Raw genomic sequence first — 26094 nt, 5'->3', positions numbered from 1 at the left:
AGTGAAAATATGACCAGAAAGACTCCCTTGATTAGGGCTAATCCAATTCACAGTAACCTCAGCCAATCATATGCTTGCTGAAGTTTATTTCAGCTCTTAGCACACTGACATGGTATGGGGATTTAACATATGTTTTTTTCCTTCTAATTTGTGCAAGGCAATGGGGATAAGTGACTTGCCCAAGGTCACACAGCTAGGTAATTATTATGTGTCTGAGACTGGATTTGAACTCAGGTACCCCTGACTCCAGGGCTGGTGCTCTATTCACTGTACCACTTAGCTGCCCCAATATATGTTTATTGAATAGAACTGGATTTCTTGTATTATTGTCCCTCTCAATGAAGTGTGAATATATCTCCAAGGCCTGGAGATTTCCTTAACCCTTTCAATAAGGTGTGATACACACTTCTGTAGGGGAATCTCCACTAGAAACCAGCATCCTCACCATGTTGCTAGAGTATAGATGCTATTGCGCTAGTCATCACTATCACTACCTCTCCTGCTCCGATACTGACAAAGTTAGGACTTTGGTGGTGTGGCATTTGATGCAAATAAAGTTAATCATGGAACCTTCTGGTCAAATCTTCACATTTCCAGGAATTTCTTCCAATAAGATAAAACTCAGGATTTGATAATTTCCCCTCTGCGAAGAATTCTTTCTTGATAATTCAAATGACAATTTTTGTCAAGTGAATCATAGAATTTTAACCCTAGAATAAACTTGAGAGACCATTTATTCAGAGGAGGAAATGGAGAACCAAGGTAGTCAAGTGACTTGCCCAAAGTCATACAAGGTAGTTCTAGCACAGACTCAAATCCAGGTCTCCTGACTTGTTTGATGTTCTTTTTTTTTGTGGGAATTCAAGATTGAAGCTGTGGGTAGCTCCATCCAATGAATGATTCCATCTCAAAGATTCTCCCCTCTGATGACTAGTATCCAGCAACCGTCCCCTTTAAATCCTCTCTAGGGCCTGAAGAGAAGCTGACAGCTCCCTGACTATTTTTTCCCCTGAGGTTCTGTAAGTTAGAGCTAATTGGCTGCCTCAAAAGAAAGAAAAAGAAGATGAAGGAGAAGATTGTGTGTGTGTGTGTGTGTCTGTGTGCAGGGGAGGGATGAGTTGGGGGGGGGAGTTCTGAGGACTGGTTTCCATGGGAACTGTTATCGAGGCTGGTGCTACGCTGATGCCAGTAGGAAATAATGGATGGAAAGGTAAACTTTGCTGGTCAGAGGCTGTTCCTGTCAGGACTGTCTGTGGAAGGACCCAGACTCCAGGTGGGGGCTGTCTTGAGAGCCTGAGAGCCACTGAAATGATTCTTTGGACTGGCTATCTATCTCCAAAATTATTCTCATTTTTCAAACAACATTGATGAGAGTACTAGCCATGAATAACAGAAGCCAATCTTGGCCCATGTCTGGGGTTATTCTGGCTGGAGGTCACAAGATTTCATTCTTACTATTACATGAGGTCTAGTGAAAAGTAAGTAGTTGACCTTGACATCCATTAAGGAGCTGTACAACCATGAACAATTCATTTAATCTCTCTTAGTCATTTTCTTAATGTGTAAAAAAAATAAGAATGATAATGAATGAGTGGAAAGAGTGCTGGGTTTGAAGCTGAAAATGAAAGCTGAGTTTAAAAATCTGGTTTTGCCAAATATTACCGATGTGACCTTAAGCTAATCATTTAACCACCACTGGGGTAGTTGATGATGATGATGATGATGACGATTTTGGGCCTTCTAGAGAGGTGATGCCAGAACAAGATAGTGAATTAGTTCTAAATGAGGGAATTAGTTTTAAGACTGGTGACTTAACACAGCATCACTTTCTCCTCCTGAACTATCTGGGTCCAGTGGCTAGATATGGAAGGTATACTTTTGGAAAATAAATTTGGGTGTTATTTGGTTGTTTCAGTCATGTCCTGTTCTTTGTGATTCCAATTGGAGTTTTCTTAGGAAAGATACTGGAGTGGTTTGCCTTTTCCATCCCCAGCTCATCTTACAGATGAGGAAACTGAGGCAAGCAGGGTTAAATGACTTAGAGTGATACAGGTGGTGAAAGTCTGAGGCTGAATTGTCTTTCTAACTGCAGGTCTGGCACTCCATCTACTGTGTCACCCAGTTACCCTGGTAGTTCTTATCAATTTGGAAGGATTTTGATTTGTGGGCCCAGGAAAAAAAAGATTATGTATCATTTAACAACTTAGCTTGCTTTGGAGACTTCATCACCAGAGGGGTGATCATTGCACCAAATGATGACTTTTGGGGAGGGTGGCACAGCAACTATTGAAACGATCTATGAAGATGGAGAGGATGAAGACCTGCATTAAGGACAGGGATAGGAATTATCCCTGGGATTTGATTAATATAGAAAACTTCTAGGTAAGGAAATTCCTTCTACTAACATAGGTTAGCATCCTATCTGCAATTTATGATCTTAGACAGTTGTCTAGAGCATTAAGAGATTGTGACTTTTCCAGGGTCACATAGCCAGCATGTGTCAGAAGCTAGACTGGCTCTCCTTGCTTCAAAAATCTGTTCTCTAATCATTAACCCACAATGCCTCCTGTGATTCACAGTGGTGAAAAGAAATATTGAAATGGGATTATTATAATTTAGTAGAATATGAACTTCTTAAAGAGGAGGGTTTTTAAAAAAAATTTAATTTTTTAATTTCCAGACTAACACAGTGCCATGCATATAGTAGGCACTTAATAGGTGTTTATTGGCTTGGGTTAGCTCTTATTCCATTCAATCAAAGCACTTATTTTACCATGCGCAAGGCTGTTATGTAAGACAAAAATTAAATAGTCCCTGACCTCAAGGAACTTACATTCTACCAGATGGAAATAATATATGTACTGATAAGCGAATACAAAGTGCATATAATTATATTGTGAATAATTCTGGGATTAAGGGAAGAGAATATTAATAGCTGATATTTGCCCTTCTTCAGGAAGAAGACCATGACATCAGCGAGGTTATGCCATGAATTGGATTTGAGTGAGGGGGACTATGCTGAGTCACCAGTCTCACTTTCTCTTCCTGAGTCATCTGGATCTAGTATCAGATATGAATTAGGAAAACTGGATTTGAAGCAGTCAGGGTTAAGTGACTTGCCCAAGTTCACCCAGCTAATAACTGTCAAGTGTTTGAAGTCATATTTGAACTCAGGTCCTCCTGACTCCAGGACTGGTGCTATATTCAGTGCACCCCCTAGCTGCCTTAATTAAGGGAAAAGAAACTCCTAGTGGTTCTTGAGTTTAGCTTTAAATGGAGTTAGGAATTCTAAGGAGTGGAGATGCAGAGGGAGAATAGCCTTTGATTATAGAGGGAAGGGATTATGGTCACCAGTTATACTAAGTCCCCTTAACTCCTTTATTTACCTAGGACTTTATAATTTCAAAGTGCTTTGTGTCATTATCTTACTGCATTATCCACAGAAACTCATAGGGAGTCAGTAGTGCTAGTGTTTGTTAGCATGCAAGCAAGCATCAATTTATTGAGGACCTATTGTATGCCAGTTACTGGGCTAAATTCTGGGGGATTAAATACAAAGAATGAAACAAGAAATCACATTCTAATGGAGGAGACAAGTACACATAGTATATATGTGTGTGAATATATACATATATATGTGTATATACAGTGTTTGTACATATATAATATTTATTATATAGTACATAATCCATTGTAGGTATATGATATACTTTTTATGTGTATTATATAATATGTATATATATTATATAGCATATATAGTATATAGTATATATAGATCTACCATAATATATAGAGAGTATATATATATATAGTATAAATTTTATAGTATATATTTGTTTTTGTATATTTGTGTATATATATATATATATATATATATATATATATATATATGTCTATACATGTCTCCATGTGTGAACTGTGAGGTTGCTGAAAGAACTATTATTCCTATTTTACAGAAGAGGGAGCTGAGGGTTATTGAAGCTAAAATAGTGGGATTTAGGGGTGGAAGGGACAAGTACACTTACTTCCTCATACTATAGATGAGAAAACTGAGGCTCAGAGAAGTGAATTGCTTTATCCAAGTTCACAAAGGCAGTAAGCGGTGATACCTGGATTCAAGCCAAGTCCTTGCTCCCAAGACTACCCAGCTAGTCCATGGCACTGGAATTCAGAACTTCATTTCCTTTTCCTATCCTGCCCTACCTCTCAGCTAACCTGAGGGAACTCATTGACCCCAGAGGTATTTGAAAAGTCTGAAAGTAACAATAGGGTCAGGAAGGGAGATCTAGGTTAACTGATGAGTAATTGATTTATCTGATAATAAATTTATCAGATTTATCAGAGATTATTAAGGGGAAATTAGGGATATTTTGGGGGGGTACCTGCAGAAACTGTTGAGGTAAAATTCATTAATAGTCACCATCTCCATCCTCAGACTACTCTTTAGAGACAGAATCCTGAGCTGATGTGTTCACAGGATTTCTCCAGGGTAGTGTTTCTGACATCTTTGTGATTTCTAGGCTATGACAGTCCCTTTCATCAAGGGAGAGGTCTTCTAGCAGAAACATGTTTCCTCATCAATGCTCCCTCACCCATCTTCCAAACTTAGAGGATGTTTGCAGATGACAAGTTGATGGAATGATTGTCCACATATCTACATGCAATCTGAGCCTATGGAAGCTGCTAGGACATTAGTGACAGACACTGTGGGGGTGACCATATGGCCATGAAGCTCTGTTCATTCAGACCTAGGGGAGTGAAGATGGGAATGTGAATCTTTTGCCTGAAGCACAGGCTTATTATAAAAACAGTGGTCACAGATCACTGGTAACTTGAGTCTTGCTGAGAAGCAGGAGGATGGATTAGATAGTTTTTTGGGGGCCTCTTGGGATAAGAGATTTTCAAGTTTGAATTCTGATTTTTCACTTATAGAATGGTTCCCTAAGATTAGGATGCTGCTGCACAAGAAGGAGGAAGAGGAGGGAGTAGGGGTGATATGCATTCCTTCTAGCCTTTTTTAGGTCAGTTACATGTAATCTAAAATGATGATAATGGGCATGTTCATAGCTTACTCTTTGGTTCATCACCCAAACCTGCTGGCCTCAGCAGGACCCTAGCCTTGAGGTTGTACCTTAGAGCAGGGGGCAAAATATAGCTCCCCAGGAAATGCACTGACGTTGGGGATAAGACAAATAGGAGAGAGGGAAACAGGGCACCATCACAAATACTCTCATCTTACCATTCAGACCAGAGACAAGGATGCGGGGAGAGAGGTAGGCAGGAAGGGAAATAGGAGGGTGAAGAAAAGAGGCAAAGAAAGAGAGAATGGATAACAGAAGAGATGAAGAAGAGAGATGAGGTTCTGAAGAGAGGGTGGAAAGAGAGGGAAAGAGAAGGAGAGAGAATGGATGAGAAAATGAAAGAGAGGTGGGGATAGGGCAGAAAAGAGAGGAAAAGATAGAAGGAAAAGGAGAAAACAGCTAATGGAAAAGAAAAAAAGGTGGAGGGAAAGAGAAAAAAAGAGAAGGGATGAGAGAGAAAGAAGAGAGAGGGAGGGAGAGAAGAGAGATCACTGAGAAGGAAATAGAGGGAGAAAGGGAGGAGTAGGGGAGGGGGGGTCGGGGAGAGATGCAAATTAAAATCACGTCTCAGTCCAAGCAAACATGATGCTGCTGCCAAGTGGGCCCGTGTCTGTCCCAACATTCTCGAGCGCCAGCTCCAGAGCTTTATCATCTGCTCCAAGAGCGTCCTAGGCAACAAGGCTTCCATCAGCCTGGAAGATGCAGCGAGCAAAGGTGAGTTGTTTCTTTTCCTTATTAGGGGCAAGGTGGAGGGTTCCCTGGGGAGCCTGCTTTGGGAGAGAAAAGATTCCGGTGATTGTTGGTGCAGAACCCCCACCCCGGGTAACTTGACCCCCTACTTTTGACATCCATCCCTGCCTGACTAGAGAGGAAAGGGAAGTAATATTTCATAATTCTGAAACATAATTTGGTTTGGGTTTCTGAGGTAACAGGGGGCTGGAAACATGATTTCTGGATTTTCAGGAAATTACTATAGGGCCAGGGTTTTTTGTGGGGGGCAAGTTCAGTGGAAGGGATAAGCTTTCTAATCTCTTTGTGACTCTAGGGCTGAGGGGGGAAACAGAAGGTTGCAGGCATAATCTGAGGCAAGACATGACAGGTTCTTGTGAGTCTTGATCATTTGCAAGACCTGGGACCAGGCTGTAAAACTTAGATAAAAACTGGAGGATCACTCAGTGCTCTCACAATTCAGAAAAAGGCAAAACTCTAGGAAGAATCCCTTGGGAGGACACTAAAAGTGTCTGTCTGGGGAAAGATCAACTGACTAGCATAGAGGAAGGAGAAAAAAGTTCCCCCCCCCCCCCCCAGGATTTGGGAAATTCTGAGAGTTTGGCCACACACATTTGGCAGCTTGGGAGAACAGTTCAGGCTCTTTGTTCTTATACCCCTTCACTCTGGAGGCACTGAAGATCCTCTCTTTGGAGACTTAGTAGAGGAAGAAGGAGGGTAGTTTCTTTGGTTTTCCCCTTTACCTTCAAGGAAATGGGAATAGAATATTAGAGCTAGAAAAGACCTTAGAATTTATTCCTCATTTTACATTGAGATTTAGAGAGGTTGGTGATGATTTTATCCTTCGTTTTCGAAGTAGTCCATGACATCAGGGAGGTGTCATGGATTTGAGTGAGGAGGTGCTGTGCGAGGTCACCCGTCTCATTTTCTCCTCTTAGAGCCATCTGGGTCCAGTGGCCAGCTAGGAATCAGGACATGACTGGAAATGGTCCTGGATGGGTGACAATCAGGGTTAGGTCTGACCCAGTTCGAACTCAGATCCTCCTTACTCTGGAGCTGGTGCTCTATCCTCTGCACTACCTAACTTCTCAGAGAGGTTACGAGATTTACCCAAAGTCATACACTAATCAATCAGTGTCTGAGCCAGGCCCAGAACTCAAACTTCTCTGCAGGAATCTTTCCATTATAGCCCATTGGCCTTTTCGGAATATGTTTTCTTAAAGGGGCTCAGATTTAAAGCTTGGGTTGAGATCAAGGGTTAAAATTAGAGATCCCTCATCGATGAGAGATAGTGGTAGGGCTTGGCATAAACAAAGGACAGACAGATGAGAAATCTGAAGATTTAGGAGCACAGGCTGAGGGACGAAGACGAGTTCTGTCAATGGGAACTCAAAGGAACACTTAGGACAACTGGGTTCGACTCTTCTATGGACCTCTGTTAGGATCATCTCAGTGTTCCCTCCAAATCTCCAAGGCTCAGAAAGTTCAGATCCGAATGGGTAAACAAAGGGCCAGTGAAGATTTAGAGCCCTGAGAATTCAGTTGGGTTAGAAAAGCAGAGGAGGCAGAAGGGAGAATGTGCAGGGGACAATAAGTCGGGTAGCCTGCAGAACGGTCAAGTTGAAAGCAATAAGGGTGGGGGTGGCTCAGGAACTCAAGTCGGAATCAGCCTGGAAGGGTGAGGGAGAACGAAAGGGTTAAGGCAGAGGCTGCGAGCTGCTGAGGGTCTGGGAGAAGGGGGGGGACAGGAATGAAGAGCGATGCAAGGAAAGGATGTCGGTGGCCAATAGCCCACCAGGCAGGGAGGGGTTAACGGAGGCTCTGGAGAGCTGGGCTGGAACATGGGAGGAGAATCAGCGCGACCCATTGTTCCCTCAGCTCCATCAGACTTCGCTTCGCCAGCTCCACCTGCCGTGCTCCACCGACACCTCCTCAGCCTCTCCCACCCTGCAGGTAAGAGCGGCCGCGTCTGGGAGGAGGGGAGGCTGGGGGGGCTGGGGTGATGCCTAGCCCCGAAGGGGCTGGGGGGACGGTAGGAGGAGGAAACTTTCACCCTCCCTCCGGTGCTTTCTCTCCGCCTGGAGTTAGGGCTGGGAGGAGCTCAAAGGAAAGAAGGAGGGGTCTCTGTGTCTGGAGCTCCTTCTCAGTCTCCTTCAGGGGACTTGAGGCACTCCTGGAAACTTGGCTGTGACCAGGAGCCACAGAACCGCTATGGAACGGGGGGCCGGGGGGGAGGGGAGATTCTGCCCTGGTCCCCGGGGTCACCCAGACCTTCCTCTTCCTCTGGGCTCTCTGCCTCCTCTCCCCCTTCCTGATCATCTTTGGGGCTCCTGCCTCCTATCCCCTACAGCCTGCTGTCTTCTCGGACGATACTTCTTGGACATCTGCTTTCCGAGACCGAGATGTTGGAGGCATCTCCTCCTTTCCCTGGGGGAGGGAGGGGTGAGAGTCAGGGTGACAATTTGGAATTCACCTGGTGTCTCCCCTTGTCACCTCTTCAGTTACCTCCTCATTGCTGTTCAGTTATTTTCAGTGGCTTCTCACTCTTTTGGGGTTTTCTTGGCAAAAAAAAAACTAGACTGGTTTGTTGTTTCCTTCTCCAGCTCCTTTTACAGATGAGGAAACTGAGGCATACTGACCCGAGGTCACACAAGTAGCATGTATCTGAGCCTAAATTTAAACTTAGGAAGATGAGTCTACCTGACTGAAGACCTGGCACTTTATCCACTGGCCACCTAGCTCCCCCCACCCAACCTATCCCCTCATTCAACTGAGTTCAGCCAACATCATGGTTCAGGCCTGCATTTCTGTTCTTTGTATTTGTAGCCAAATAACTGTAAAGGCACTTAGAAAATGCAAGTGCCTTGAGAAACTCATCAACCAGAATGCTTTGAGATCCCAGATATGAGAGAAGTTCATTCTGACTGGGAGGGATAAGTGTTGGCAGCTTCATAGGAGAGACAACATTTGAATTCTTTCCTAAGATCCTGGTCTCAATTCCTTTCTTTGGGTGAAGATTTGGGAAAGAAGTGGTGATAGTAGTTAAGGACGGGCAAGATCTCCACAGGCAGGTGGGAGTGGGAATAGTATTTGAACAAGGATGGGAAAGTTTTGACTTCTTTGGAGAACAAGTTCAGTTATAAGGGGTGTAGTGAAAGAGAACTCTAAAGGGGGGGGGGGGTTGGAGTCAGCTTTTTCCTACCAAGGAAAACCAGTTTTCAAAGCTTCTATAAGGGAGGGAAAGTGTCTGATTCATAGACTCTGATTGTGTGCCTGAACCCTTGCTCTGTGGGAATTCTTGAGCTAGACAAAAGTTTTGAGGGAAACAAGTTTGGCACAGTTACATCTTTCTAAATTTCGGACTGGGATACACTTTAGCATAATCCATCCCAAACCCTTGACCCACCCATTGACCTGTCTTACAAAGAGGAGGAGCTGAACAAAGGTACTTAGTGGAAGACACTTCAGCTGTGCTGCCTCCCACAGTGTAAGCTAATGCAGTACTTCCTCATAATTAACTAAGTAATATAAATATTATCCTGATTTTAATAGATTGGGAAACTGAGGCTCAGAGTGCGGTAAAGTGACAATGATTTGTCCAAGTTACACAGCTCATAAGTGGCAGGATCATAACTTAAACCTTAAGTCTTCTGAGGTTCCAAGTTAAAGGTACCTCTCCTTCCTTTCCCAAACAAAGATTCAGGTGATCATTGCTAAAGAGGGGGAGGAGACTGTTCCACTTGGGATTGTAGGAGAAATGTCTTAGAAAATGTGGGGAATCGAGTTGAACCTTGAAAGATGAGAAAGATTTAGATTTGGGGGAAAGAAGGGGAAGAAAGTTTTCCTAGGTGCTCAGTTAGGAGTGTTGATAGCTAGAGTAATTTAGGGTGACTTTTCATGCATATGTATCCCCAGGGCCTAGAAGAATGCCTTGTATACTTGAATGCTATAGGTGCTTAATAAATACCTGCTGATGAACTTTTCTAAGCTTCAGGCAATCTTCAAAGTGGAAGAAACCAGATATTTGACATCTCAAGAGGCAATTTTCTTACCCCGCCTCCAGCCCACCCCCCCCAGAATATAAGGAACCTCATTTTCATTGGTATAGGAATTCCATTCCCAGCTCTTCTGAGTCTTAGATAATAGTTTTGATGATTTTTTTTTTTTAGGTTTTTGCAAGGCAGTGGGGATTAAGTGGCTTGCCCAAGGCCACACAGCTAGGTAATTATTAAGTGTCTGAGGTCGAATTTGAACTCAGGTACTCCTGACTGCAGGGCCAGTACTCTATCCACTGCGCCACTGTCCACCCTTGATGATTTTTTAAAAAAAGTCTCATCACTTTCTAGTCACACCTCCCCTCTTCTGTGTATTTATAAATAAATCTAGTGTCCAAATGATATGAGCAGTTTTCAAAAGCAGAAACCCAAACTATCAGCAGCCATATGGGAAAATGCTCTTAATCACTAATAATGTGAGAAATGTAAATTAAAACAACTTTGAGATGTCACCTCCCACCCATCAACTTGGCAAAGATGATTAAAGATGGAAACAGTTAATGCTGAAAGGAGTGGAAAGTCAGACACACTAATAGTCTGTTGGAGGAGCTGTGAATTGGTCCAGCCATTTGGAAAACAATTTGGAATTAAACAGGGGGGAGTTGATCTTGTATCTATCCAGGAAAACCAGAATGTAATCTCAAACTGCTAATAAGGTGTTAAAAGAACTGAATGATGAATCTAATCTTTTTATGAGGTACGATCACCTTTTTTTCTGAGTGAATCAGAAGGGTCAATCCCTTTGGCAGATGAAAATGGATACACAAACCTCAGATAACTTTTGAAGAGCAGTTTCTAGTTGGTGGAGGCAGCCAAGGCTGATGACAATCATAGGATGAGACTAATGCTAGGGGATGAAGTTTCTTTCTTTCCTCTCTCTCTTTCCCCCCCTCCCCAATCCCCATTAGGCAGGTCCTCACTTGGAAAGAGGCTCCCCATCTAGCATTTGGAGAATAAGTTTGTACAAATTTGAGACCCAGTTAAGGGATTAGAGACCCATTATAATCACCCAAAAAATGGAAGCAAATTGAAGGAATTTGACTCTATCTTAACAAAAGAAAGCCAGCTATGGACTTCAGAGAGAATTGTTCTGTCAGTTGGAACCCAGGGCAAAGAGAGAATTGCATAAAGACAAAAAATCTAAGACTTGAAGTTCTGAAGTGGTCCTCTGCCTTTTCACATGTATTCCAGACATATGTGCCTCTCTCTTATTATACTTTTAAGTTTGAGCCTTCTCTTTCAATGCAAAGATGTGGGTATGTGGAGAGTATTTTATGGTGAGATTTTATAGTCATTTTTCTTTCTATATTATCTTAGTCAATGTGTCTGCTAAGAACTAATTATTACTACTGACTGCTAATGAGAAGCACACCAGTAAGGGCTCATGTGCCTATAGTTTTAGGGGTGAATACTCACTAAAGCATGGAGTAGTCACCCCTTTAGGGATCCAATTCAGGAGTGTGACAACAAATTGTGAGAGGGGGTGTTACACTATATAATTCATACTCTTTGATCTAGCTGTGTACCATAAGGAAGTTGAAAAACAAAAACCAAATCCATATATACCAAAGTATTTATTGCAGCTTTTTGCAGTGGAAAACTGGAAGCAAATGACCATTGAGGGAGGACTGTTTGAACAAATTGTGGCAGATGAAGATAATGGAATATGATTGTGCTGGGAGAAAATAATGAGTATGAAAAGGTCACCGAAAACATGAGAAGATTTGCATGAATTGATTCAAGATAAAGTAAACAGAACCAGAACTATATATAATAACAGCAACAATATTCTAAAAACAAACAAAAGGACAAATGAATCCATGATCAATATTGAATCTAAAAATCAGATGTACTCTTGCAGAAGCCAAATATGTCTAACAAAGACAGACAGTTTATGAATTAGTTTTGATTTATTGTTTTTCTTTATCACAAAATGCTATTCAACAGGGAGTTGAGGGGATGGGAAAAGTAGGAATATTATGTGAAAAAATGTGATATAATATAGATGATATGTATTTTTTTAAAGTATCCAAAACATTACCTATCCCACCACTCTCATCTCCTGACCAATGCCATTATAGGATGATCTTCCATTTCTGGGATACATTTCCCCTTTACCTTTTTGAAACCCCATCTCCCTTCAAATCATAGCCCAGGTGCTACTTCCTTCAAAAGGTATTCCCTGATGTCTCCCCTCATTCTCCCCCCTCCCATACTTTGGGGTTTCTACCTCTCTCAATTTCTTTGTTTTGCTTATTTTATACTTATCTGTATATATCTTATAAAAATATTTGTTATATGCTTATCTGTACATGTTGTATATATCATCCCCTACAGAATGTAGGTTCTTTTACAAGAACTTAGATTTTTATCTTTGTAACTCTAGTACTTAGTACAGTGCTGGATCTTATTAATATTGGTTTGATTGAATTGAGTTCATGGGTAGGTTATTAAGAGAAAATATAGAGTTTAGGACATGTACCTGGACCTTTGGAGGTGACTTTAGGGAGATAGTCCTACTCTCCCTTAGCACCAGGCTAAGAATTAGAATAGAATTGACCCTGGGGTGGCTTCTGAGCTAGAGTAATAGATCACTGGACCTTGGAGTCAGGAAGACCCAAGTTCAAATTTGATCTCAGACACTTACCAGCTGTGTTACCTCAGGCAAATCACTGAACATTTGTTTGTTTGTTGAATAGCACTTTGTAATGAAGAAAAATGATAAACTAAAACTGACTAATTCAGAAACTGTGTCTATCTTTGTTAGATGTATTTGGCCTCAGTTTCCTTAACTGTAAAATGGAGATATTAATAGTACCCACTTTGTGAGGCTCAAAATAAGAGAATATCTGTAAATTTGCTTAGCACAGAGTCTGATACAGAGCAGGTGTTTTATAAAGCTCATTCCCTTCCTCTATATGATAGCTATTATTGTTAAGGGCAGGGGCAGTTTCATTTTTTTTTAGGTTTTTTTTTGGCAAGGCATTGGGGTTAAGTGGCTTGCCCAAGGTCACACAGCTGGGGAATTATTAAGTGTCTGAGGCCGGATTTGAACTCAGGTCCTCCTGACTCCAGGGCTGGTGCCACCTAGCCCACCCCAGCAGTTTCATTTTTTGTTTTTGTATAACCAGTACCTTATATCCTATCTGGCATATAGTAGGTGCTTACTAACATGCTTATTGATCCACTGATGGAAGGCTCCAAGACTCCACTTTGACATCCTTAACATATCCAATGTTGTGGTCTGGAGGAACTGGAACAAACTATGACTGTGGATAGTCAGGGTATCAGGTTCAGATCCTGCCTCTGCTCCTTACTTGTGTGACTTTGGGTAAGTCACTTGATTTTCCTGTGCCTCAGTTTCTTCCTACATCACATGGGGGATTTGGACTAATTGATCTCTAAAATCTCTGTGAGCTCTAAGCTTTAGGATCCCAAAACACACATCAAGAAGTGTAGAATATTTTTTTTGTGTCATTAGTAATGTTACAAAAAGGGACATTATAGATGCTCAGCCTGTATACAGGCCAACTTAACTTGCCTACCCCTAATCCTTCTCCTGGGCAGTGGGTGGCTTTGCCATGATCTGAGAGGCAGGCAGCATTCTGTTAGCTGTAAAGACACCCCCCGCCCCAACACACACATATATACACACCCTCACTCCTTTACTGTCTATTTCTATTACTTAGGACAGATGGCAGGAAGTAGTCGTGGGCGTCTGCAATGTACGGGACTTGGGGATTTGGGACGAAGAAGCTTTTTAGAGCCTCAAAACTTCATCAACACCCCTTCCTCTTGATATACTCACACATCCACCTACCTACAAATAGCTGGCCAGTGACAAACTATGAACTGATTTTCAGTTCCTCTGTCTTTCAGGGCCACTCCATCCCTCCAGGTGGCCCAGGCCACACTTTGCTCACCTTCCCTCCTTTCTCATCCAGTTTGACATCCAGCTTAGCTACTGATGAGCTGTGTGTGTGACCTTGAATACTTTCTCTTTCTGAGCCGTAGTGTTTTCATCTATGAAATGGGTGAGGAGGTTTGACAAGATTCCTTTCAGATGTGATGCTCCATGAACTTGCCTCATAAAACTAACTTGTTCTCTATGAGTTATTCTCTCCCTGCTCCTACTCTTTGCTAGTTCAGGAGAACCTAATTTCTGCTCAGGTGTTAATGGTTGTTGATGACCTGTTAGATGTGAGGGAGTTGCAACTTCAGTGCCTCGAAATTGAAGAAAAAGCTCTAATGGAATGGGAAAAGCCACCATTAGAGGATTGATTGATTGATTAAAGGAAGAGATTTATGGACAGGCCAACCTTTGGACTCCTCAAGCAATGTTACATTGGCTGCCACCCATCTTAGCTATAAAAATGTAATTCTCTCTGTATTCCCACTCCTCTCCCTCCCTTCCTCCCTCTTCACCTCTACCCCTCAGGAAGGGCCCTGGGTCCATCCTTTAGTAGTGGTTATTACTAAGTCAGTGCCACATCTTCATAATATGTATGCACCCCAAATGATTCAGTCAAGAGGAAACATTTCTGTTTTGGCACTAGATCATAAACCTGAGAGGGAATTTAAAGGTCATCTAGTTTAACACTCTTCTTTTACCAATGAGAAAAGTAAAAACCAGAGAGAGGAGGTTCTAAAGCAGAGGGGCAGAGACAGGAATAGGGCCTTCCAGTCCAGGCCCTTCCCTGCAGGACCCCAGGGCCCTCAGCCATTGGGTTGCTTTGAAAGACTCTTCCACTGGGAGCCATCAAGATGTCTATGGGGCTTGTAGCCAGAACAGAGGGACTCAGGTCAGCCCAGGCCACTGTGCTGATGAGCCCCTCCAGTCGCTTGTTGACTCCCCTCTGGGGATTGGCTCACACTGCTTCCTACAACCCATCTGTCTCAAGGACAGCCTGTTTGTCAGAGAGGAAGACAAGGAGAAGGACTCCAGGGAGAAGGGGATGAGACATTCACTGTGTGGGGCCGAGGGAGAGAGGAGATAGAACAGACAGAAAGGTCAGAGAGTCTGCCCAAGGACAGCTGTTCCAGTGTAAGAAGACAAGATGGGTGATGGGGGGGGGGACACAAAAGGGACTTAAATGACAATGGAACAGCCAGGGACACTCTACCATTTGGAAATTAAGATTATAGATTTAGAGCTGAAGGGACTTGAGAGGTTATCTAATACAACCCTTCAATAGAGGAAGAAACTGAGGCACAGAATAATGGGAATAAATTTACCCAGGTAACCTCCTGACTTAAAATCCAGAATTCTTTCTATTTCACCCTCCCAGGGAACCCTCGTTGGAAATTCACCATCCCACAGCCTGTTCCTAAGTTTTCACATGATCCATTACTACTTCTGGGACCCTATTCTTATGAAATGATTGCCCCCAGTCTTGAAGTTCAGGTAGGCTAGTGTAGGGGAACTGAAAGAGGTAAGAAGAGTCCAAGACTCAGATAGTCCTAGGGAAAGCAGGGCAGCTTCCCTTCAGTAGGGAATGAAGGGACTCATTTCACCTTCTTTGGGGGGCCACCTGCAGCCAGCCCCTCCCCTTTCTTCTGGCTCATTTCAGTCTCTCTTTCCCCCCCTCTTCCCCCCTTCCCTACAGTTCCCTTTTGTTCCCTCCACCATCATGTGGCTGCTCAGTATTCAGAGACGTGGGCTGATCGCAGCTGACAGATGCACCTGTTCAAGGAGACATCAGTCAGCTCTGTTAGGGCTGGGCGGAGCTGAGCTCTCTGAGGTCGCCGTCACCTCAAAGCCTCAGTGCCCAGAAAGAAGCGGGCGCATTATGTCTCAGCTTTGTTCCCTCACCTCCTTTCTCTGGGCTCAGCCCTCTTCGTCTCCTCTAATGACCTCCAGACTCGGGCTTTGAAGCTTAAAAGTGAAAACTCACTGATTTCCTCATTTTCCCTCCTCCTCCTCCCTCTTCCAGACACCCAGCCAGGATTCCCTAAAGGAGCTCGAGGGTGCCAATCAACTATGCCTGGGGGGAGGGATGTCCATGCCTCATTTTTGCACAATAGGGCTTTCTCTAGGGCAGTTAGGCTTTGGCTTAGGGTAGCTTAGAAGTACTTTAGCACTTCCCCAGATGGTAGAGAAAGGGAACAACAGACATAAACCCTTGGAAATCCTGTCCAGTGGACTGGCATCATGGGAATCTTACCATTATATGTTTATAGAAGCCATGCCATCTCACCATCCCCAGCCTTCTTCCATGAGAGAGGCAACCTGGTATAATAAAAATGGGGACCTGGACTCAAATCTGTCCAGTTACTTAGTACTCTGTCATTATTGCCAAGTCACTTTAATCAATCAGCATTTATTAAACCAGGCAATTGAATTTACATTTTCAATTTTCTCACTTGAAAAAGTTGGAATAATATTTTCACTACAGTCTTACCTTATTGGGGTATGGTAAGGGGAAGCACTTCGGAAACTTTAAAGGGCTGTGAAAATGTAAGTTATGACATGCTTTAGACATGTGAATGCTAAGATCATAAGCAAATTAGGAGAGCATGGAAAAATTACTTGTCAGATCGATGGATACAGGAAAAATTTATGACAAATGTGAGATTGAGAGTATATAAAATGGGGGAGACAAGGTGGTGCAATGGATAGAGCACTGGCCTTGGAGTCAGGAGGACCTGAGTTCAAATTAGACCTCGGACACTTAATAATTGCCTAACTATTTGACCTTAGGAAAGCCACTTAACTCCATTGCCTTATATAAATAATTTTTTTAAATCCAGAAAAAAGAGAGTATATGAAATGGATAATTTTGATTATATTAAATTAAAAAGAGGTTGCACAATACAGTCAATGAAGCCAAGATTAGAAAGAAAGCAGGAAATTGAAGAAAAAAATTTTTGCAGCAAGTTTTTCTGCTATAGAGAAATGAATCAAATTTATGAGAATACAAGATTTTTATTTACCCATTTGACAAGTCAAAGGAATGATCAGGCAGTTTTCAGAAATCAAAGGTACCTGAAGTCACATGAACAATTGCTCTACATCACTATTGATTAGAAAAATGAAAATAAAAACAATGATGAGGTACTATCTCACACCCATCAGATTGGCTAATATGACAGAAAAAGGAAAATGACAAATATTAGAAGGTATTTGGAAAAATTGGGAGTGTTGGTAGAATTGTGAATTGACTCAATCATTCTGGAGAGCAATTTGTAACACTGTGCAAAGAGCAACCAAACGCTGCATACCCTTTGACCTAGCAATACCATTACTAAATCTGTATCACAAAGGGATCAAAGGAAAAGGATCTATATGTACAAAATTATCTTTAGCAGCTTTTTTGTGATGTCAAAAATTGGATATTGGGGAATGGCTGAGCAAGTTGTAGTTTATGATTGTGATGGAATACTATTATGTTCTAACAAATGATGATTTAAGGAGAATGATTTAAGACTTATTTGAACTGATGCTGAGTGAAGTGAGCAGAACGATGAGAACATTGTACATAGGAATAGTAATATTTTACGATGATCAACTGTGAAAGATCTAGCCATTCTTAGCAATACAATGACTCCAGAGACAATCCTAAAGGACTCATGATGAAAAATGCTTTCCATCTCCAAAGAAAGAACTGATGGAGTCTGAATGAAAATTAAAGCATTCTTTTAAGTTTTATTTTTCTATTTTTTTATCAGTGTTTTCTTTTGCAACATGGCTAATATGGAAATATTTTGCATGACTTCACAAAAAAAGATGTTAAGTTATGATCAATGACTCCCAACCTCCTCTTAGTGTGCTCCAACTTTTACTTTCTCATTTTTTATTTTTTGGTGAGGTAATAGGGTTAAGTGATTTGTCCAAGGTCACACAGCTAGTATCAAATGTCTGAGATTACATTTGAACTCAGGTCCTCCTGATTCCAGGGCCAGTGCTCTATGCACTGCCACCTCACTGCCCCCATAACATTTACTACTAAAGAAATGGTATCAAACTCAAGTAGAAAGTATTTCCTGCAGGATGTATATTGATTTAGAAAATCATAGAATTAACATTATCTATGTTATTTTGTACTTTTATTTATTTTGTTAAACATTTCCCTGTTAAAGTTTTAATCTGGTGCAGTCCTTATCAGAAAGTTTGACAGCTCTCTTATCATTACTTACCTCCAGGTTACCTTCCTTCAGTTTTTCTCGCAAGGTGCCAAGCCTTTCTTTCCAAGTTCCCCCAGAGAAGATTTGACCCTTGACTCCTCCCTTCCCTTCTTGGCTGCAGCTTCTCACTTCCCTTTGGTCCTTTTTTTTTAAATAAAAGAAAGATTTTATTTATTTTGAGTTTTACAATTTTTGTCCTAATCTTGCTCCCCCCACCCCCGAAGGCAGTCTGTTAGTCTTTTTTTTTTGAGGTTTTTGCAAGGCAATGAGGTTAAGTGGCTTGCCCAAGACCACACAGCTAGGTCATTACTAAGTGTCTGAGGTTGGATTTGAACTAACTTCTGACTCCAGGGCTAGTGCTCTATCCACTGCACCACCTAACCGACCCATTAGTCTGTTAGTCTTTACATTGTTTCTATGGTATACATTGATCTAAGTTGAATGCGATGAGAGAGAAATCATATCCTTAAGGAAGAAAAATAATATATAAGAGATAGCAAAATTACATATTAAGGTAACTTTTTTCTTTAAAGGTAATAGTCTTTGGTATTTGTTCAAACTCCACAATTCTTTCTCTGGATACAGATGGTATTCTCCATTGCTGATACCCCAAAATTGTCCCTGATTGTTACACTGATGGAATGAGCGAGTCCATCAAAGTTGATCATCACCCCCATGTTGCTGTTAGGATGTACAATGTTTTTCTGATTCTGCTCATCTCGCTCAGCATCAGTTTATGCAAATCCTTCCAGGCTTCCCTGAATTCCCATCCTGAGGAGGGCTTCTTAACCTTGTTTATGACATAGGTTGCTTTGGTCTGGGGGCCTTTTTCCAGAATAATGTTTTAAATTCAAATAGATTTGGTATAGAATAGGTGACAAGTAAAGCTATAAAGGTATTTGGTTGATATGAGATGTTGTGACAAAATAATTGCCAAAGAACTAGAACAAGGGGTGGCTAGGTGGCACAGTGGATAGAGCACTGGCCCTGGAGTCAGGAGTACCTGGGTTCAAATCCAGTCTCAGACACTTGATAATTACCTAGCTGTGTGGCCTTGGGCAAGCCACTTAACCCCATTGCCTTACAAAAAAACCTTAAAAAAAAGAACTAGAACAACTGAGAAAGGGTTATTTTTCCCATATTGTTCTCCTAGGAATTCACAGTCTTTTTCTATATTCTATATTCTATTCTATATCCCCAGTAGAGAATGATCTCTGAACTAGAAACTAAAAACTCAAAATTTTGTTCCCAGCTCTGTCACTGACTCACAATATAACCTTGGTCAATGCTGCACTGGCTCTCCCAGTCTTGATTTCTTCATCTGTAAAATTCAGATGACATCTGCTTGCTCTCCGTCCCATTCAATGGTGTTGTGAGGATCAAATGAAAGAATTATAAAATTCGTTATGAATGTGCGATTGTTCAGAAATTGTAATTTTAAAGAGAAAAAAAAATGAATTGCCAAAAGGGACCAGTATATATCCATATCCCGAGGATATGGACAATAAGTTAAAGGAACTGTGGATGCTTAACCTGATTGCACTATTGAAAGGATTATTCAGAGGAAAGGGAATCATATTTATTCTGTTTGACCCTAGAAAGTAAGGTCACAAGTAAGAAGTTGCAAAGAGGCCAGTCTTGGCTTGATGTCAGGAGACTTCTTAACAACAAGAGCATTCCAAAAGATCATCCATCCTCTTCTACTGGACAGCCTTAGTACCTTTTTTGTGGTCTTCAGCTCCAGAGCTCATAGGATTATAGGATTTAGAGTTAGGAAGGACACAGAGATCAACTAGTCATTGAAAAAACAAAATCCTTCTGAAAAATATGCATAGTCAGGCAAAAACAAATTCCTACATTGGAAGATCCAAACAATGTATGTCTCATTTTGCATATTAACTCCATTACTTCCAGAGAAAAGAGGAGTAAATGCTCAGAAATGTCACAATAGGTCACAAAAAAATAGAAGGTACACATAAAAGTTCTGCTTAGCACAGACTAGGAGGCTCCCACATTTACTAAATCTAGCTTAATGTAATGAAAGCCCCACAGCCTTGCCATCTACTCATCATGACTCTCTTAGACCTCCAAGAATTCATTTTGGAGCTTGCATGGGAGAAAATTATCCTTTATAATATTAGACAGGCCCCACTATCTCCACCAGATGTGAGCAATCCTACCTCTATCATGACATGAGAGGAAGAATCCCCTTGGCTAAGAAATTGCTGAGATCATCAGCCTCTCCCAGGCTGGAGAACTACATGATCTGTTCTGTAGTCACCCTCCTTATTCACCAGATTTGGCTCTGGATGACTCTTGGATTTGTTCCACCAGTCAAGGATAAAGCTTGGCCACTGTGGAAAATACAACAGAATGTTCTTTGGGTTCTGAAGGCAGTTCCCAAAACAAGTTCCAACAATGCTTGGAGCTGGGGCAATGGTTTTGATGCAAGTTTGCTGTCTTCAGAGTAAAAATCTCCAACCACATTATAGAAGGAAAAGGGAAAATACTCATTTGGAAGGGAAGCTGTGTGACCTAGTATGAGAGGCAGCTTCACTCAGAGATTTGGGGCTCAGGCAGGAAATCCAGTATGCCCGCTGGCAATTTTTTTAAACCAAACTGACCTCCATTTTCTTCATCTGTAAAATGGGAATGATTGTATCTGTAGACCTTGCAAGGTGGTTGTGAAGCTAAATTGATATAATGTCTGTAAATTGCTTTGCAACCTTTAAGGTATTATAGTAGCCCCAGTTACTATGGTTATTGTTCTTTTTCTTCTTATTGGATCTGATGGGTTTGTTAAAGACTCCGTTCATTGTCTATAATCATATTTCCTATGTGCCAGCTGGCTAACTACTATGACCAGGGCAATGTCCTTATAAAACATGAATCAGGTCAAATCCTATGCCTGCAAGCTTCAGGGGATAGTGTTTCTTTGTACCACAGATTTGGGCTGCAATCCAGTATTACTTGAAGTAAGTGGGCCATGGAGTTTGGCAATCTCTAGCTAGTTTCCTTTTCTTTTCTTTTCTCATTATCTCTCTGTGAGTATTTCTTGTCTGTCTCTTCCCCCCCTTTCTCCCTCCCTCCTTCTCTTTCCTTCTTTCTTTCTTTCCTTCCTTCCTTCCTTTTTTCTTTCTTGCTTTATTCCTTATTCTCTCTGTTATAATAAAAACTGATGGTAAGGGCAGGACTGAGGGAAAGAATCTTTTCAATTCAATTTAACTGAACAAACATATCAACTGATAACAAGCATTTATTAATGGATGACTATAGGGCCAGGAAATGGAGGAGGTAATGGGGCTATAAATCTATTTATATGGTCAACCAGGCGGTCAGTCAACTAACGTTTACTAAAGGCTTTGTTCCAAATACTCTGCTAACTGCTGGGGATACCAAAAAAGTCAAGTGGTGTTCGCATTTGTGTGTGTGTGTGTGTGTGTGTGTGTGTGTGTGTGTCTTTCTATTTAAGTAGGAGATCCATAGGATCCATATAGAGTGATTGGAGAGGGTACTTACCAAAGGTGGAACATGGAAAAACCTCTTGAAGAAAGTGGCTTTGGAGTTGAACTTTTCTGAACCTTGGTTTCCTCATCTGTAAAATGAGCTTGGTGATGTGACACTGCCAAGTTTACAAGGTTGCAAGGAAGGGGCTTTATTAGCTTTCAAGCTGTCACTGAGAGCCTGAAAGTAACCCCAGGATCTCTAAATCTCAAGGTTTTTCTCTTTAGATCCCATACAACCTTCTAGAAAATGAGGAGGGGGCTCTTCAGTTTCTCTTTCCACACTTCTCTGGGCTATTTCTGACTTATCACCACATCATCTCCCAGACAGACAGGTGTCAAATATTCATGAAGATGATTTGCTTCCTATCCCCCCCCTTCTCCTATTGGTTTGAGCAAGCTGATGCAGGCATCTTGGTCATCCTTTTGTGTCCTGCCTATGTCTGTGGAAGCTTTTGAGACTCTGAGTGTTTCTCCAAATTATTTCCATGTTGGTATGATAGACATGTTCAGGCAGTTGAAGTGGATAATCCTTGGAGTCAATTTCCACTCAGATTCTGTGATTTTTATAGTTATTGGGCTGTTCCTGTGTACCTCAGTTTACCACAATTGAATAAATCTCTATCCTTTCAGATTTATTCAAGTTTTGAAATCCTCAACTAAGTAGCATATTTAGCATAGTTTAATTATTCAAAAATCAATCCAGTCCTGACTGTAGCCATCCCATTCCAATTCCTTTGAAAACAGCCTTGAATGCAAATATCTTTTAACCAGACATATTTCAACTCTTAAACATTTGAGACACTAAAATCTCTGAATCTTGGAAAGATTGGTGCTGCTTGTTTCCTCTAGGGCAGGGATTCATAGCTGTTATTGTATGTGTGAGTGTGTGTGTGTGTGTGTGTGTGTGTGTGTGTGTACTGAACCCCTTTTCAGAATCAAAATTGTAAATAATTGAAGGAAATGCTAAGTCAAGATTAGTGAAAATAAAGATGTAGGGTTCTCTCCCCCCCGCCATCCCAAGGTCAGAGACCTCCTAAAATCTGTCCATTCTCTTAGATTAAGACCTACTACTCTAGGAGAAAGTAATAGCATTTATTAAGCCCCTGTTATCTAGCAGGCACTGTGAGAACTTTGCAAATATTATATAATTTGATCCTCATAATAACCCTGGGAGGTGGGCATTATTATGATCCCCATTTTATAGCCAAGAAAATTTCAATAGGTAGAAGTGAAATGTTTTGGGTCATGTAGCTAGCAAGTGTCTGAGGTCAGATTTGAATTCAGGTCTTCCTGATGCCAGGGCTAACATTCTATTCTCAATGCCACCCAGCTACCTTTAGGGAATAAGTGGACTCCAGTTTTGAAAAGGCTCATTACAAGGATTTAGTTCAACTCTTTGGGTCCTTTGAATATTTACTGCCTGGTTCCTTCCTACTCAACTTCTCATTTGCAGATACCTTAACTAGGAAATATCAATTTGGAGAGGCTCCTCTTTCAACAATAGCAGCAGGACTGTTCTTATCATAATGGAGACTTGGATAGTTGGAATCTGATATCAGATTAGTCCTTGGCTTTGCCATTAATGGTTTTGTGACTTGAGCAAATTGCTTTGCATTTCTGAGTCTCAGTTTTCCTTGTCTGTCAAATGAAGTATTTGGATGAGCTGATTTCTTTCTTTTTTTTCTGAAATGCATCTCAAAATTTTTTCAATTACATGTAAAAAGATAGTTTTAAACGTTCATTTTTTTGTAAGAATTTGAGTTCCACATTTTTCTTCCTTCTCATAAGAGTGAGCAATCTGCCATAGGTTTATACATGTGCCATCTATTTCCATATTAGTCATGTTGTGAAAAAAGAATAAAGCAAAAAGGAAAAAACTGCAAGAAAGGAAGAAAATACAGCAGATTTTTAAAAGTGAAAATAGTGTCTTTGGTCTACATTCTGATGCCATAGTCCTTTCTCTGAATGTGAATGGCATTTTCCATCACAAGTCTTTTAGAATTGTCTTTGATCACTGTATTGCTGAGAAGAGCTAAATCTATCATGGTTGATCATCACCTAATGTTGCTGTTAAGGTATATAATCATTATCTCCTGGTTCAGCTGACTTCACTCAGCATCAGTGATGAGATGATTTTTATAGTTCTTTCCAGTCCTCTAGTTCTATAATCTATAATTAACAGTATAGATTTGGTATGAGGGATTGGCTCTGTTATCTGTGTGATCTTTTGCATGCATGCCAGGGACCCCTTTACCAGTGGGATGAAGTCGATGGGCCCCTTTTCAGAATTCTGTTTTTAAGTGATTGAAGGAAATGCTGTTTTTTTTTTTATTTATCTTTCTAATTTACATGCTATGGTAGTTTTTCAACATTCATCCATTTGCAAATTTATAAGTTATACATTTTCCTACCCCTCCTCCTTTTCCTCCCCCTTCCCCTTGGTGGTAAAAGTTGTACATATACATTTTTGTTTAACTTATTTACATATTAGTCATTTTGTGTAAGAAGAATTAGGACTAAGGAGAAAGAAAGAAAATCACGAGATAGGTAGAAAAACATAAGAGAAGTTTTAACTTAGTACATACTACACGTTCAGATCCCATGATTTTTTTTCTTTCTCTGAATGTGTATAGCATTGTCCCAGGGTTGTCTTGCCTCTCTGACTGCTGAGAGAAGCTGCTTCCATCAACGTTGATCAACTCACAATGCTGTTGTTAATGTGGACATTGTTCTCTTGGTTCTGCTCCCTTCGCTCAACATCAGTTCACATAATTCTAGGAAATATTAAGTTAGAGGTTGAAGATCATTTAATGTCTCTGGGCTTTAATTTCCCTCTGAGTGTAACTGGTCTTAGGGGAAGAGAGACTTGAGAGTGGGGGATGACTGAATGTATATCATCCCTTCCTCCAAATCTCTCCTCCCCAAAGTCAGGTTTCATAGAAGATGAAAAGGGTTAGAGGCTAGATCACCTCTAAACTTTCCAAGTTCAAATCCATGAATCCTATTTTATATGTAGCACTTAAGGAGGATGTAAAGTTGACACTTGGATCCCTTAAATTTTTCTTAAAAGGTCTACATTGTTCAATAAAAGCAGAGTCCCCAACAATTTACTTGGGAGGAACAAAGGATAAATATAAAATCTTGCACATAAGTTTATGAATTCAACTATAGAGTATAGGATGAGGGAGGCCTCAATAGCAGTTTGCATGAGAAAGATCTGGGGTTTTTATTGAATTGCAAGCTTGATATGTCAGCTGTATGATATGGCAGTCAAATGGCTAATGTGATTTTCAGACTGCCTTAAGAGATTCAGTCAGACCAGGACTGGGAGAGTGCTACCACAGCTGTGTTCTGTTTTGCTCAGTTTACATCTGGATTATTGTATACAGTTTAGAATACAATATGCTGGGAAGAACACTGATTATTCAGAAGAAGCTGAACAGGGCGGTGAGGGACCTTGATACTGTGTCACAGCAGGTTTTTGAGTGAAGGCTGATGACTGAGGCATTATGGAGCTATAGGTAGGGCTATATCAGATGACCTGTAAGGTGTGTTAGCTGTGTCACCTTGGACAAGTTGCTTAGCCATCTGTAAAATGAGCAGGAGAGAGAAATGGAAAACCATTCCAGTCTCTTTGCCAAGAAAAACTCAAATGGGGTTGTGAAATGTCGGATATAATTGAACATTTTGGAGCAGCTAGGTGGTGGGTATAGGCGATAAATGAAGAAACTGGAGCCACGAGAACTCATTTTCCTGAGCTGAAATTTGGCTTCAGACATTCACTAACTGGGTCACTCTGGGCAAGTCACTTAACCTTGTTTGCTTCAGTTTCCTCACCTTAAGTTGGAGAAGGGCAGCTAGGTGGCACAGTGGATGGAACACCAGTCTTGGAGTCAGGAGAACCTGAGTTCAACTTCAGCCTCAAACACTTAACAATTGAATGACTGTGTGACCTTGGGCAAGTCACTTAACTCCATTGCCTTAAATAAATAAAAAAAAATAAGTTGGAGAAGGAAATGGCAAACCATTCCAGTTTCTCTGCCAAAAAATCCCAAGAAGGGTCATGGAAAATTAGACATGACTGAAAAAACAACTTAACTAATTAACCAAGATTAATTGCCAATTCCAAAATTATCTGACTCTAACTTTTCACACACAGCCTAGTGCTTAATAAATGTTTATTGTTATTGATATTGGGGATTTAATATAGTTGAGTACAAAATGTATACATACATGAAAATTTAAGATATAACAAAACAAGATAGGAGGTACCACAAAACAATATAAGATCAGTGATCAAATTTAAGACTTAACTACTACAGGAATCTAGGTCAGGGAGAGATTTACAGTGGTCAGTTTGATCATAATATAGAGAAGCGAGAAGAATACTGCAGGAGATAGGAAATGCTAAAAATGAGATGCTCAGGTTCCATGTATCCAGGCAGTGAGTTTATGGTTGAATGGATAGATTGAATTCCAGGGTAAGGATCTGAGACTTGATCCAGTTAGGGTCATAGGTTTTAGAACTGGAATAATAATAATAATAATAATAATAAACAATATCTTTTATTCATCACTTTAAAGTTTGCAAAGCACTTT

General features: G+C 40.9%; 1 protein-coding gene across 2 annotated transcripts in view; it reads left to right on the top strand.

The window, feature by feature from the left end:
* Positions 1-5724: 5724 nt before the first annotated feature.
* The window catches only part of KCNIP3 (potassium voltage-gated channel interacting protein 3), a 155662-nt gene continuing 135292 nt past the window's right edge, over positions 5725-26094 (top strand). For both annotated transcript variants that reach the window (XM_074209239.1, XM_074209238.1), the window contains exons 1-2: positions 5725-5795; positions 7689-7763. In XM_074209239.1, coding sequence (XP_074065340.1) covers positions 5781-5795; positions 7689-7763 — 90 coding nt within the window. In that variant the 5' untranslated portion in view covers positions 5725-5780. The remainder of the gene's footprint in view (positions 5796-7688; positions 7764-26094) is intronic.

Source organism: Macrotis lagotis, chromosome 1 (assembly GCF_037893015.1).
Source record: "Macrotis lagotis isolate mMagLag1 chromosome 1, bilby.v1.9.chrom.fasta, whole genome shotgun sequence".
In the NCBI taxonomy this organism is placed as follows: domain Eukaryota; kingdom Metazoa; phylum Chordata; class Mammalia; order Peramelemorphia; family Peramelidae; genus Macrotis; species Macrotis lagotis.
Note: the sequence above shows the minus strand (reverse complement) of the source record. Positions and strands in the feature narration are given on the sequence as shown.